Here is a 15153-nt window from a genome sequence, read left to right as displayed (position 1 = left end):
AAATATGAATTTGTGTGTGTGTGGCGGTACTGCAAACTACAGGTGCCATCGTTGTTCTGACTCATTATGGTGCAAGTGGTGTTTTTAAAATCATTGTGGACATGGAGGGAGGTTGTGCCGTGTGTGTGTGTGTGTGTGTGTGTGTGTGTGTGTGTGTGTGTGTGCAGGAATATGCCATGTAGATGTTTCTGTCGGTGTTCATCCTGAATTTTAAATAACGACAGTCCCCACTGACGTTTTAAAAAGCCATAAAGCAAAGAGAAGCGCTGTGAGGAGCCAGAGAAGCCGTGGTTGTGATTTTGTAAATGGCAGATTTTTATTGCAACACTGTAGATTAGTTCCCCTGGTCTGAGCTGCTTTCTGAAACTAATTTGTTTTAAACACTGTCTTTAACTTTAACAGGATGCGCCCTGTAAAAAAACAACAAGAAACAAGCCAATTTTAAAGTGTAATTGTGTAAACTCAAGGTTTCATTTTCATTTTATGGACTGTGACCAGTGGCAGCATCTTGCTGGAGGTTTGTGAGTTCACTACCCCGAGCTGTGACTGTCAGGAGGTCGGCCGTAGCAGCAGAGAACGTTACGGGATTCAAAGGTATGTTTGATTGAGAATGTCAATCAGCAATGTGAATAATTCAAAAAGTTTGATTGAAACTCGTTGAATTTCAGTTAATCTCATGAACAGAGAACAGCAGCATATAAGCAAGAATCATTTTGAGGATTTTGAATCTTTCTTTTATGAGCCATTGCTGTTTAAAGGGCAAAATCTGCCACATTTTGTGTGGACGTCCAATCAGTGTTGGCGAGCAATGCATTCTGGTACATGTAGGCCCACTGAGGACTTTTTAAATTCAGTTGACTATGTTTCCCCTTCAAGGCTGATTGGACATCCATATAAAAGGAGGCAAATGCGCCCTTTAACATGCTAACAATAGACGAGAACTAATGGACTCGATTAGAATGGCCGGCCTAGAATAGACGTATCTATAGCTTACCTTGCAGTATAGCTGGTGATCCACAGGTGAAGGAGCACTGTTTGCCGAAGGTGGTCCCCCAGGGGCAACTGAATATGGCATGGTAGACATGAGACTGATCGGGCAGGCCACAGTCCACAGGCTGACAGCTGACTACACGATCCCACGAACCGTGGAAGCACTCCAGCTGTGATTCTCTCTGGAACAAAAGACAAAGTTTGTCTCATTTCCAAAAGGATTCAAAAAAGAACGACAAAATAACAAACATGCCTGATGACACATTATATTATAAATGTAATAATGAAGACAGCGGGAGGTCCTTACTGATTTCCATATTCAAGCCTTTGCCTCAGCCCTTTGTAATCTTTAGCAGTGACTTCTTTTGTTTTTTATTTGTAAGCATTGTTTCCCTCATAATTCATAAGAGGCTTGAGTTACCCCAGAGTTTGGAAGCAAAAGGGAATACAACCACAAATGTTGAGAGAAAAAAGAACACCAAATGTTACAAAGAGTGAACAAATGATTGTAGGACTACTCTAGAATTTGTGGGAAGGACAAACTGAAATCTACGGAAGCCCAGAGAGTCTGAAAAATCAAAACAGATTTTTCACTTGGCACAACCTTTTCATTGACCCGTTACATAAAGACAGGAGAGAAAAGCCTTCGGTGAGATCTGTATCAGATCTGAATCTGTTTGATTTGGCTAAAATGAAGTCAGCTCCGTTTGTGCAGTACGGTTTGTTTTTTGGCTGGAGAGAAAGATGTGAATGAGACTCTGGTGAAGACCAGACCAACCCAACCAGGACCGCTTGAACAGGCGGGTCTCGGTCTTCTCCCGAGCGGAATCTGGTGCGGTTCGTTTGTGGTGTGAAAGCCAACTAACCAAGCACTGTATTTAATGAGATGATTTCTAAAGCTAAACTACTGATAAATAATACAAATCCATCTGCTTATAGGGACGTGGTTTATGATTGATCTGCATAAGGCCATGTATGCCCGATTTATGCAAAGCAACACGTATGCATGTCAGAGAGGGTGTTTTCCCTGATATACAGGTCAAAAGCTGCTCAGACTGCTGTGCTTGTAAACGGTAAGTTGTGTGACAGCGATCCCACAATTATAAGCCCTGAATCATTACTGTACGTCTCATGTACATCGTTGTGCAGTCTAATAACACCAATAATCACTGATTCCTTTGTGAGCTCTTTGTGACACCACAGATTACAAAATCATCAAAGTGCTGCTAACTTTGATTCCCCACGAGGGCCCTGATGATGCAGGAGGACTATCGCCAAAACTGGACAAAGGGCTTTGCATGGTGTTCGTCCATCAGTGATGTTCTGTACCTGGTGAGGAAGGGTTCCCTTGCTGTTGAGGACAGCGATGCTGAAACCGCGGTGACACTGGACAGAGCAGGAGGACTCCCCTCCTCCTGTACACCTGCAGAGACACACTGATATATAGATCGTTCTTTTGTTTGTTCTTCCGCTCTCTTCCAATTGTTCGGGGGTTTCATTTCAAAGGGCCTACCTGACAGAGGCGTGCTCTAGCTGGGGGGGGGCGCAGCTGTCCAGCTGACACGGCTGCCGCAAACAGCTGTTTGAGGGATGGAGAGGGAGGAGAGGGAGGAGAGGGAGGAGAGGGAGAGGGAGGTTTTTAAAAACTGCAAATGATCTTTTTCCTATTGAGACTAAACTTATTTCCGACTGAAGTGTACATCACAGTCTGGTCTATTGTCGTGGAGTCTCATCAATAACCTCGCGTGAGATAACTGGAGTCAGCTGAAGGCTATAAGTTTTAAATTTAAAAGAATCCAGGGGGTGTACAGCCCCAAACCTCTGCAGCCGTGCTCCTCAGAGACTGAATGGTTGAGTTGCATTGTGGGCAATGTAGGCGTGAGGCTTTGACAACGAAGAAGAAAGTGTGGAATTAAAGAGACCGTTTCTCTGCTTCTGTTGCATTGGTTTTCATCCATATTTTTAATTAAAATTGTCCATCGTGAGCTCCTCATGTCCAAACACAATCAAGCTTCAAACGGACTCCTGAACCCAATATTCTACAAGGTACCCAGGAACAGTTCTGTTTTTATCTCTTTATAAGACAACGTGTCAAACTCCAAAACATATTCCTTTCATCATATATTTTTAAAATATTGATTTATGTTTTAACTTAAATGTGAACATTGGGCCTCATTGATCAACTGTTCTTCTGAAGAAATGTCTTCTTAAAATCCACTGACACAGTTTTCAAAGAAAAAGATTCCACTTCTGCACATTTAGATGCTGACATGTTTGTGCAAAATAATTGGTTATAGTTTTTCACCAATTCTATCATTTAAATTACAATTCCATTTTTTGAAATCATTCATAATATCTTGAATAATTATTTGAATTGCAGTAGAAAACGCGTCGTGATCACAGTCACAGTGATCAGTCGCTTGTTGTTGTCAAATGATCTGCTCATCGTATTCAAGGCCTCTTAAAGAGAACATGACATCGTGAACCTGAAGAAGACTTTTCTTACATCACAATATGATGACATGTGGACAAATGGTCCCTTTTTCAAGCGCTGTATGAAACCTGACATGCTGTGTGTGTGTGTGTGTGTGTGTGTGTGCGTGTGTGTGTGTGAAAGCATACGGCGCGTGTGTGTGTGTGTGTGTTAAGTAGGTAGTTGTGGGAGAGCCCACCCTCTGATGCGCACCCGGTCAGGGCGAAGGTGCTGAAGTGGCAGGACGTCCTCAGGGCCACACCTCCCACTGCCACAGAGGGGGAGGAGAAGAGGAGGATAACCGAGGCCGTGATGAAGAAGGGTCGAGACAGGTCATGGGTCACGTTCACCACTAACGGGTTCCGATGGCATGAGAGGCCATGTGTGCCTAGGTGGATGGAAGGGTTTCGAGTAGTCCTTTAGCTTTGACTTTATCACATAATCAAATACATGCAAATCAATACAAGTAAAACGTACCGAGTGAGTGGTTCTTCCCGGTAGTATCGGACAGGAGGATGGTAGCTGTCCTCCGACACTGCTCCCCAGACCACGACCCATCTGAAGCCAGGTACACTATCACAGAAGCTGCTACTCCGGGATGGACGAATCCCACCTGGATCAGTAAAAAAAAGCAGCAATTTGATTTGATTGAAGGAAAAAAAAGATTGATCTGATGCTATGAGAAGACATCTGGACTTGTCATTGAAGGTCCTGTGAGAATAGGCTGTTGGCCAGAGTTGAACCATACTCTACATCCTTCAATGTGGGCTTTTGTCATTTCGTCATTCTTGCAACAACCCTTCAGCTTTGGCCCAGCGTGGTTGCACTTTCCAATGAACACGGTGGTTTGTTGTTCGGATGTCAAAGGGTTCTTGACACTTGTCCGTGTCGCTGTTCTAGTTGCTGGTGCACACATTTCAAATGTTTTCAACCCATTCAATGGCCATTATCATTTGGATCAGCGGTCTCCTGGGTGAAAGTCCTGTGTTTGTTTGAGTCCATCCACCTCGACTTCCTCTGTCTACGGACTTTGTTGCTCTTTACACTACGTCACCTGACATCCTCCTTAGCTTCTGTCATGAGAAAAAAACAGCGGCTTCACTCCGGTTGTCGACCATGTGAATAGATAGAATAACACATGGTTTTGCATTATGCTGAGAGGCAAACGAGCCAATTATAGCAGAGCATCGTCCAGCTGCAACCAGGGCCTGACGAGCTTTAGCTTCTATCTTTAGCTTTTTAACCGGTCTCTCTGCTGAATCAGTTTGACATCATGGATTTATCCTTCAAACACATGTTGAACAACATGTTGTAGACCCTTCTGTCTGCTTCTCTCTGAAATCACTTTTTCATTGTCCAAAAATTAGATCACATTTCTTCAGGGAGTGCAGTTAGTGACAGTGTGGGCTCCATGGTAGCTTGACGGTGTAAAAGCAGGGGGCGTGGCTTCGGAAAGGGTCTGGAATCCAATGTCATAACTCCTCTGCCTCGGCCTCTGCTCTCTATGACGGAACTTCAACTTTTTACAGCCACCTGTTTAGCCGACAGACTGCGGAAGTTTCATCCTCAAAAGATGGATTTTGGAGTATCACTTTTATAAAAATGAAGAGCTTCCAAAGGAAGTATAAGAAGTGTCAAACGAGACGGGCGCCTTTAGAGAGCTGGCTGAGATGGATATGATAGCTGAAAGCTTTTCAGATAAAGTGAGACAAGATATTTAAGGCGAGGGAGGCCTTTCAGAGACAGAAAGAACACTTGAAGTGTTTCAGGGAGAGCTGGCAGATACGGGCGTTATCATGGAGGCCCTTTCAGACGTTGAAAGAGTCTTTAGGAGAAGGCGGCCCTCCAAAGAGGTTTAGAGATGTGCCTGATAAAGAGAGCATCCATAAAAGAAGAAGGAATGTAAAGATGACTCTTTCAACGAAGAAGTGGAATTGATGAGAGGGAAAGGAAAAAAAATGAATGTGCAAGGAAAAAAAGAGGCAGACTCATGACTCAAGGAGCCTATAATCCGGAGCACAACGGACGAAAGGTTTTGAAGCGATCACTCAAAGCAACAGCTTGCCTACGCTTAGTCTGGACCTGCACGGTGGATTGTGGGAACTGTGGCTGCGGAAAGATTAAATCGCACAACCACGACTAAATAGGAGAACCAGACACAGGTGGGGAATGGAAAGTCAGGTCCAAAATACTGTGCAGTCAACAAACAGGACATCCCTCTGAACGCTGGCTTGTGAGTATTGGTGCTGCACAGATAAGCAGGGCAATTAGGACATCGTCTTAACGGCAACAGCAGCTGTTGTAATTGTCTGCCAACGTCAAATATCATCAATTCTAATGTGTTTAATTCACAAATAAACAATTTGTTTGTCTGCATCTTCTGGGGCCATAATAAAGTATACTTCTAAATGATGTATTCCGAATCTATTTATAATTACAAAATGATTCCCTCAGATGCCAAAAATTCAAAAACTTATTTTAGGCATATAATTGTGAAAGATATATCAATTACATAACACTTGGTCTTCCACTATTAGTTAACTGGTAATGGTGATTTACTGAATATTTTGGTAATTAGTAGCCACTGAGTAAAAAATAGCACAAATGTAAATAAAGAATAAGTGGACGGTTCGTCATGATTTGAGTAATCGTCTACAGATCATTAGTGCCGATAATTTGCAGTTGTCCTGGAAAAAGAGTAATTCAATTAAAAAAAAAGAAAAAAAAGCATTGTATGAATCATGCAATTGTTAGAATGTTGGGAATGTGTGTGTGTGTGTGTGTGTGTGTGTGTGTGTGTGTGTGTGTGTGTAGGTTTAAGCCATGCAGACTGTTTGGGGGGCCCTTCAAAACTCATTATTTTAAAAGTATTGGAAAGTGCTGGAAGCTGTTGAAGATGGAATAGCCACCCGCAGTCATTCAGTGGAGGGGAAAACAGATATGAGATGTGCACACTCAGATACACACACACACACACGTACCTTCAGCCAAAATGAATGTTCCAGGTCATTAGTGTCGGACTGGGCTGTGCAAGGGAACCAGGCGTCTGTGGGCAGTTTGTCACTCACCTCCAGGTGCTGGTACCTGCAGAGCTTCACACAGAACACACAATGCTAATTACATGATCAACAGTTACAGGTCATTATAGGTCTATAATCCATGATATAATCCATGGTAACCTCACTTTAGCTCACCTTTTAATGTGAAAAATACGTCATGTAAAATCATTAGTTCTATTGGCACATGGTCTAATTCGTGGCTTCGTCACACATTCCACTTTATGGTGCAACAATGGACAGTTTATATGAACTGAATTACAGGTTTTGCGCTAATTTCACAACTTCCGTGAGACTATTTTGTGTGTTGAGAAGAGTCAAACTTCTCTGGTCGTGAAGCATTTGATAATCCACGCAGAAAAGTCCCGGGAGATTTGCCAGTTCTGAGACGCTGGAACCAGTTTGTCTGACACCAACAGTCCTCCATGATGAAGATGCCTTAAATCATGCTCCTTTTGTTTGTTGAAGTTTCATACGTAGATCAGCACTTCTGCTTTTAGGTTTCAATGCCCAGACACTGCCGGGACAGCTAAATGTCTCAATGAATACCTCCATACATGGAGATAATAAAGAGGAGATAATAAAGAGCAAGTAAAGAAAAAGCTTGTTCAAAATAACAAAATAATAATAAATAACACATAAGAATACAATACAAATTTGATATAAAAAAACTAATAAATACGAATTTAATAAAAGATAAAGAATTATAGAAATATAAAAAAATCAAAGTTAAAAATTTGTTTAGAAAAAAGAAAGAAAATAAATGAAAATGAATTTAATGTGAAAAAAAATAAAAACAGTCAAGTACAAATGAGAAGATTAACAACAGTTGAAAGTGAAAAAGTGAAATCATGTTCTTTGCCCGCCCGAGCAGCTTCAAGCGTTGATGGATCTGAGAGGCCTCGTGTGATCGCAGACATTCTGTGGGAGGGTTCAGGGCGGAGCAATGAGCAGTGTAAAACAACAACAAAGGAGCTATGCCGTAGTCAAAGCCGCTGTGCTGTCTTATAAAGTTCTGACAAAATAGCTTCCAAAGTTCTAGTGGAAGCCCTTCCTTTTATTCTGCTCTTTACCGGTTTCTGCTCATAAAAGTAGTAAAAATACTTTCATATGAACCAGTGATGGACTGACTCATGCAGGAGCATGACTTTAAGAGCTTTTCTTTTTACATTTGAGTGTCTTGGCTGATTTATACTTTGAGTCATCGCTCACAATGTTAGAACAAAGTAAGTAATGCAGAAGGAGAGTGAAAGGCAGGAAGAGCAAACAAGAGAGATAGAAAGAGTGTGAGTGAGCAGAAAGGTTAGAGGGAGAGAAAGAAAGTCAGCTGAGGAATATTGCTACTCGTCCTCAACAAATATCTGTGTTACTACTGAGGTTCCATGTAAAGTCTTGTAAAAACCAAAGGCTGGATGAAATATTGATTTCAAAGCATAGACTGTTATAATAAAGCTTGAATCTGACTTGAATGGACTTTCCTGTGTCTGGACTCCATGAGCAGTTGTGTTTGTGTAACAGGAGCCATAATAAATCAGGCCGGACTATATGCTCCAGATTATACGGTTGTTTCGGGACGTAGCCAAGCTGCTAACATTGTTCGCTCAGAGTCCAGGGTTTCCACGACGGCCTCCACGGGGAGTTTATTGTCATCTGGAAGTCTTCCTATGTGCCCCGTGGTTCGTGCTTCATACCTTGGTGAGTGACGGCTCCCCGGTGGCGGCGTGGGAGGGACAGCGGTCGGGGTCCTGGTGCGAAGCGGCGGCGACGGAAGCCCACTGGTCCGTGTAGCCCAAAGGTGTGAAGTAACCGCAGTCCCGAACGCTGGAGCCCCGCTCGAACTCCTCGCACACGCCGTCGCCGTCGAAGACGTAACACCGGCTCGGCTCGCCTTGGGGAGATGGAGAGGAGAATGAGACAGGAGGATTTATGAAAGGATATAAAGCCTGCTTTCTTAATCTGGCAGGGAACACACATCCCCCGCTGTTACACTCTCATCCAAGTCTGTTTGTCAGTGAACCAAATCCGAGCAGATCTACTTTGTATTTTCATTGGCCGCTTTCAACGTCAGCCACGTCAACCCGACCGTATTTGACTCTCCGTGCTGTCAACAGCCTGTAAATTACAGAAAAAAATGAACTTTGACTTCAATTAATTACTGAAGATCACAACATTTTTTGTTTTGTTACCAGGCGGTAAGAGAGCCTTATATGTGAATTGGCCAGTTAGTTCAGTCCCAAAAGCACCTCAGTAACCCTAGCCCGAAGTCACCAAGCAACAACAGCAGCTGTACGCGCTGCAAAGAACTGTCAAAGCCATGATTCAACGTTAAACAACAGACAAGCAGGTATTATTATTGGGTCTATTATTGACTCAACGAGCAACGGGGGGGTCAATAGATACCTGTCCACAGCCGTGGAAAGGAGCACCAGAGTTACATGCAACATGATACATGTTGTCATTACTGGACAGTTGACAGTAAAACGAGGGCTGCCAATTAGTTGACCAGTTGATTCGTAGGCTGTTGATGGACAAATACGCTCTGCCGGAGATGTGTCCGCATGACCCCCTTCATCTGCTGGAGGGTATTGGCACAAAACATTTTGAAGTGGTTTCCACCAGCCTGCTCTTTGCTCCCAGGGCGTCAAATACTGACGCGTTGTGGTGGCCCTCGGCGTCTGATTCGGTTTTTAACATGGCTTGAGCATGTTTCTAATAAATTGCACTGTATATACATTGCACATCCAAGTTTAAACACTAGTTTCCGACGAAATTGAGTGAAGCTATCTCTGTCTTAACTTCTTGGCACAGAAAGCAATATTTTACTAATTCTACCTGGTCTGTTTGTTACATCTTGATTTTAGACATTTACATTATTGATATGCATTTGAACTTAAAACTATAAATGAAGTGAAATCAAATTGTAGAGCAGTTTTTGTACCGCTGTAATGTTTACTGTTGATTTCTTGCAGTGTAACTGGTTGTAAACTACACATTTGCTGATGTTTGGCTCAGGACTCAATCAAAGCAATGAGCTGCTCCTGCTTTAGCTTCTGTAGGAGATGCACCAGTAAACCTGTAATATTAACTGTTTCAGAAGTCTAGTAGAGTAGTATAGTATCTGCATAGAGAGGGGGTCAGGGTGGATGGACTGGTCAAACAAACACAGGACAGTCACCCAGGAGACCGCTGTTAATGTCCCGTAATGTCAACTTTGGCCTATTTTAAGTTACGTACATGTTACGTAAAGTACTTAACTCACGTTATGCACGTAAAGTAGACTGTAACTGAAGTTACATAACAATCAAACGTTGACTTATTTCAAGCTGCATAAATTACATGGAGCATCAAGTCCATAACCTATAGAACTAAACCTATGGAACAAACGTTATTGTAACCCAAACCACGATCTTTTTACTCAACCTCAACCTAACCAAGTCGTTTTGTTTCCTGAACCCATGTGAAGCCAACCGGCACACAGTGCGTTGGAAAGAGACACCAACAGTGTCCGTATGTGAGGAGTTGGGAATGAGAAAATGTTGTTTCCACTGAATTACATGATTGTTAAAATGCCATGACAATGAAGACTATGAACCATCTTTAAGGCTGTTCATGGTATATGACCATATGCTAATAGAAGCTAGCTTTTCCGGAGGTTTCAACCACATTGTGTTGTGCTTTGGTAAAACTTGTTTTTTCCAAGAGGTCAAAGTTTTCACATCGTTAGTTTGGCTTGATTTTGTTACATTACAGTCTTTAAAAAAAGACTAATCTTTGTAGTGAAAAAGACAGAATGTGCTCCTCAGCCAGCAGGCCCTGCAGTGTGTCTGCGCTAAAGGGCAACGACTTACTAAGGATGTCATTAATGATATTTGAATTGAAGCAGGAGAGGAATAAAGGCTGCTGTGCTTCCTGTAACACAGTTGCACCTGAACTATGAGCAATGAATATAAGTGCAATAGAGTAAGGGCATGACATAATGTGCTGCAGAAGACAACAGCTTGTAAAAGCATCAACACACTTCACAGGTTTGGCCTCATTAACATCTGGACAGCTGCAGAAGTAGACAGACGGAGCTGTGTCAGTGAGTCAGTTCTGCCCGATTGGCTTCAATTAGTTGACGGAAACGTGTTTCCGATAAAAGTCAAATTAGGCCGACACAATTTGACGCCTTACTGTCAGCCGGAGTCCGCCCCCGCTTTGCACTTTGAGTGTTTTTAATTCCAAGTCTGTATCTGTGGAGCCTCACTAACCTGACAATCGTTGACTTAAAGTTAAGACCATCTGTGTATTATCTGAGGTCTGCAATGCTGTAATCATATCCTGCATTGTAACCTTTATTTAATCAGACCGTTAAAAAGACAAGTCATAGAATCTATAACACTAAAAAAAACGAACAGCTAACAACAAATGCAGCTTGGCCGTGACCAGATGACCATGAAAGCAGTTGGTGTGGTTACTGCAGAACTACGCTACCTTCTATCAGCACAGATTACGCAAGAGCAAGACAACTCGGCATAGTTGGAGTTAACTGGGTCAAGCCAACCTTGACGAAGAAGTACAACTGAATAATTGGTTTTAAGTGTTGCAATTTGTAAAAAACAACCTGTTTTTGTCACGATGTCTTTCCGTGTAAAACAAGAGATGGCTAGCCTTGGCCGGGAGAGGAGGAGGGGGGGAGGGGGGGGGCTGACAAATAAATTGACTCGATGATGGAAATGTTCGCCCTGTAACAAACTCTCCTCGCACAAACCCTCACACACCACGCATGAATGAGCCAGTGGGAACAACTCATGGCCTAAAAAGGAAGCAGACAGCATCATCTCCACTCGGCCGTCACTCCCTCCTCAGCAACATACGGAATATTCAGGAAATCGCCCCAGAAAAATAAATTGGATGTTATAAAAGCCACACTTATTCAACCGAGCTTCCCCGATGATTGGGGAGGCAGGTTTTTATTATTTATTTTTTAGAGGGGGGGGTTCAAGGCTTTGAGAGAACAACACATACCAAAACGACAGTGCTGATTTCTCACTGTGGCCTCCTCTCAATGAGAAACAGGGACATTTGTTGGACGGACGGGACTTCTGTTGTGGCCCGTCTGTGTGCTTCAGACACAAGTATTGTCTTCCTGCGGTGGAGTCTAAAGACGATGGGGGCTTCTTTGTTTGTCTTCGGCCACGTTATGCTGCATGTTTTTGGTTTCTTTTACTTTACTTTTTTGGACGTTGACTGACCAACGTTTCACCGCCGGTCTCGCTTGTCTGTCGGATTCATATACAAAAAAGGACTCGATGTTTTGTTTGTTATTGTGCAAAGAATTTACACAGGGGATGGTCTGTGAGTCAGTTCGTGGCATTTACTGTTGTGATAATTATATTCCGTACACATATCGGAGAAGATTAAAATGCATGAATACGACTGCATACGGCACGCTGTGTTCATGTGGAGTGAAAAACATCTCGAATAAAAAGATCAAAATAGAGCCCTAACAGGTGAATGTGTATTCAGTCACTCAAGGTTGAACACCCACCAAGGGTTGTTTTCTGGCAGCCACATGACTCACTGCGTCACAAATCTAAACTGTTTCTTAATGTTTCTCTTCTTCCCATAAATCTCAAGTTGTTAATTCTGGGAACAAATTGTGCGTTCTTTCCTAACCCTAACCCTAACCTTGTTCTTTCAAGCTTCTTGTTGGGTGTAAAAGAAAACGTTACTTACCTTACATAAACCATATCAAATACGATAAATGGTACAAATACCATTTTTTAACAAAGCCAAAACATAATCTTTGAAGTAAATCATTGCGCTTCATTCATCAATATTCCTGAGCCTGCTTGAAACCTCATAAAGGCCTGAAAGGTATTCAATAAAGGAAACATGTCTGACATGTTGTGAGGTTAAAAGTGTTTTTCTCTGCCAGCCTAATGTCAAAACGCCTCAGATGTCCAAACGAGACTTGTGACTTTGCAAAGCAGGAACTGACTTTTCGCCCCTCGGCTCATCTGTTTCCTCTGATGCGGTGGAATCGGTTCCAGCCAGAAGCTTTTATGTCTTGTAAATTAAGTTTGATTGGCTTGAATTTTTCTATTATTACTGCTGCGTGCACAAATAAGAGATTTTGCCGCTTTGACATTAAAAGTTGATGTTCACGTTTCACGTGTAAGAGAGGCAGATCTGGTGGGTTTGATGGAGTATGACTGTGTTCTGCAGTGGAGTGGATCTCACTCACCATTACAGTTGAAGCTCATCTCCTTCAGGCATTTCTTAGAGCAGCCGTCGCCGTCCAACAGATTGCTGTCGTCACACTCTTCTGTCCTGCAGAGAGAGAACCATCAAACCATCAAACCATCACCACCATCACCACCTTTATCTCCCATGTCGGCTACATTTACATTGTGTGTTAAATCGTGTTCAACAGACCCCTGTATGAAGCCATCTCCGCAGTAGGACTGTCCATGACTGTAGAGGAGAGGTGAGGAGGGATCGCTGAGGAGGCCATCTGCTTCCACTTGGATTGTGTACTGGTACTTGACCCCCTGCCTTACAGAGCTGGAGAGGAGAGGAAACAGAAGAAGAGGAAATGAGACAAGTGGAGAGGAGGAGAGGAGAGAAGACCAGATTAGAGGAGAGAAACAGTAGGAGAGGTGACAAGACAGGAGGAGAGGAAAGGAGAAGACGAGAGAAGACGTAATTCGAGGAGACAGGAGAGGAAACGAGAGGAGACAAACCAAGCAGAAAAGAGGAGAGGGTAAAGAGTTTTATGATTGCTTAAATTTCTAATAACAATAAATAACTGTAAAAAATTGGTATAAAAATGATTTAGTAGACATCCAAGGTTTGTTGTGTTCTACTGAGGAGCAGTGAGCCAGGTTTTTACTGCTTTGTGGTACAAACTGATCCTATAATCTTTGCAGGCTTGTTGATACCAATGAAATGTGTAGAGGATGACCTCAATGTCTGTAACATTGCTTATTGGTGCCGTGTTGAGCGGAAGCATTGCTTATTGGTGCTGTTAGAGAGGAAGCATTGCTTATTGGTGCTGTTAGAGAGGAAGCATTGCTTATTGGTGCTGTTAGAGAGGAAGCATTGCTTATTGGTGCTGTTAGAGAGGAAGCATTGCTTATTGGTGCTGTTAGAGAGGAAGCATTGCTTATTGGTGCTGTTAGAGAGGAAGCATTGCTTATTGGTGCTGTTAGAGAGGAAGCATTGCTTGTTGGTGATGTTAGAGAGGAAGCATTGCTTATTGGTGCTGTTAGAGAGGAAGCATTGCTTATTGGTGATGTTAGAGAGGAAGCATTGCTTGTTGGTGCTGTTAGAGAGGAAGCATTGCTTGTTGGTGCTGTTAGAGAGGAAGCATTGCTTATTGGTGCTGTTAGAGAGGAAGCATTGCTTGTTGGTGCTGTTAGAGAGGAAGCATTGCTTATTGGTGCTGTCAGAGAGGAAGCATTGCTTATTGGTGCTGTTAGAGAGGAAGCATTGCTTGTTGGTGCTGTTAGAGAGGAAGCATTGCTTATTGGTGCTGTCAGAGAGGAAGCATTGCTTATTGGTGCTGTTAGAGAGGAAGCATTGCTTATTGGTGCTGTTAGAGAGGAAGCATTGCTTATTGGTGCTGTTAGAGAGGAAGCATTGCTTGTTGGTGCTGTTAGAGAGGAAGCATTGCTTATTGGTGCTGTCAGAGAGGAAGCATTGCTTATTGGTGCTGTTAGAGAGGAAGCATTGCTTATTGGTGCTGTTAGAGAGGAAGCATTGCTTATTGGTGCTGTTCGAGAGGAAGCATTGCTTATTGGTGATGTTAGAGAGGAAGCATTGCTTATTGGTGATGTTAGAGAGGAAGCATTGCTTATTGGTGCTGTCAGAGAGGAAGCATTGCTTATTGGTGATGTTAGAGAGGAAGCATTGCTTATTGGTGCCGTCAGAGAGGAAGCATTGCTTATTGGTGCTGTTAGAGAGGAAGCATTGCTTATTGGTGCTGTTAGAGAGGAAGCATTGCTTATTGGTGCTGTTAGAGAGGAAGCATTGCTTATTGGTGCTGTTAGAGAGGAAGCATTGCTTATTGGTGCTGTTAGAGAGGAAGCATTGCTTATTGGTGCTGTTAGAGAGGAAGCATTGCTTATTGGTGCTGTTAGAGAGGAAGCATTGCTTGTTGGTGCTGTTAGAGAGGAAGCATTGCTTATTGGTGCTGTTCGAGAGGAAGCATTGCTTATTGGTGATGTTAGAGAGGAAGCATTGCTTATTGGTGATGTTAGAGAGGAAGCATTGCTTATTGGTGCTGTCAGAGAGGAAGCATTGCTTATTGGTGATGTTAGAGAGGAAGCATTGCTTATTGGTGCTGTTAGAGAGGAAGCATTGCTTATTGGTGCTGTTAGAGAGGAAGCATTGCTTATTGGTGCTGTTAGAGAGGAAGCATTGCTTATTGGTGCTGTCAGAGAGGAAGCATTGCTTATTGGTGCTGTTAGAGAGGAAGCATTGCTTATTGGTGCTGTTAGAGAGGAAGCATTGCTTGTTGGTGCTGTTAGAGAGGAAGCATTGCTTATTGGTGCTGTTAGAGAGGAAGCATTGCTTATTGGTGCTGTTAGAGAGGAAGCATTGCTTATTGGTGCTGTTAGAGAGGAAGCATTGCTTGTTGGTGCTGTT

At 42.9% G+C, this 15153-nt stretch overlaps 1 protein-coding gene across 1 annotated transcript in view; it reads right to left on the bottom strand.

Moving 5' to 3' along the window:
* The window catches only part of pappa2 (pappalysin 2), a gene marked incomplete at its 5' end in the record, with an annotated part of 66898 nt that overhangs the window by 23727 nt on the left and 28018 nt on the right, over window positions 1-15153 (bottom strand). The window contains 9 exons of the mRNA XM_079285747.1: window positions 995-1172; window positions 2320-2413; window positions 2504-2569; window positions 3677-3851; window positions 3941-4076; window positions 6445-6555; window positions 8211-8407; window positions 12749-12834; window positions 12940-13068. Coding sequence (XP_079141873.1) covers window positions 995-1172; window positions 2320-2413; window positions 2504-2569; window positions 3677-3851; window positions 3941-4076; window positions 6445-6555; window positions 8211-8407; window positions 12749-12834; window positions 12940-13068 — 1172 coding nt within the window. The remainder of the gene's footprint in view (window positions 1-994; window positions 1173-2319; window positions 2414-2503; window positions 2570-3676; window positions 3852-3940; window positions 4077-6444; window positions 6556-8210; window positions 8408-12748; window positions 12835-12939; window positions 13069-15153) is intronic.

The sequence above is a fragment of the Melanostigma gelatinosum genome (assembly GCF_949748355.1).
Source record: "Melanostigma gelatinosum genome assembly, chromosome: 15".
In the NCBI taxonomy this organism is placed as follows: Eukaryota; Metazoa; Chordata; class Actinopteri; order Perciformes; family Zoarcidae; genus Melanostigma; species Melanostigma gelatinosum.
The sequence above is the reverse complement of the archived record's forward strand: the minus strand, read 5'-3'. Positions and strand labels throughout refer to the sequence as shown.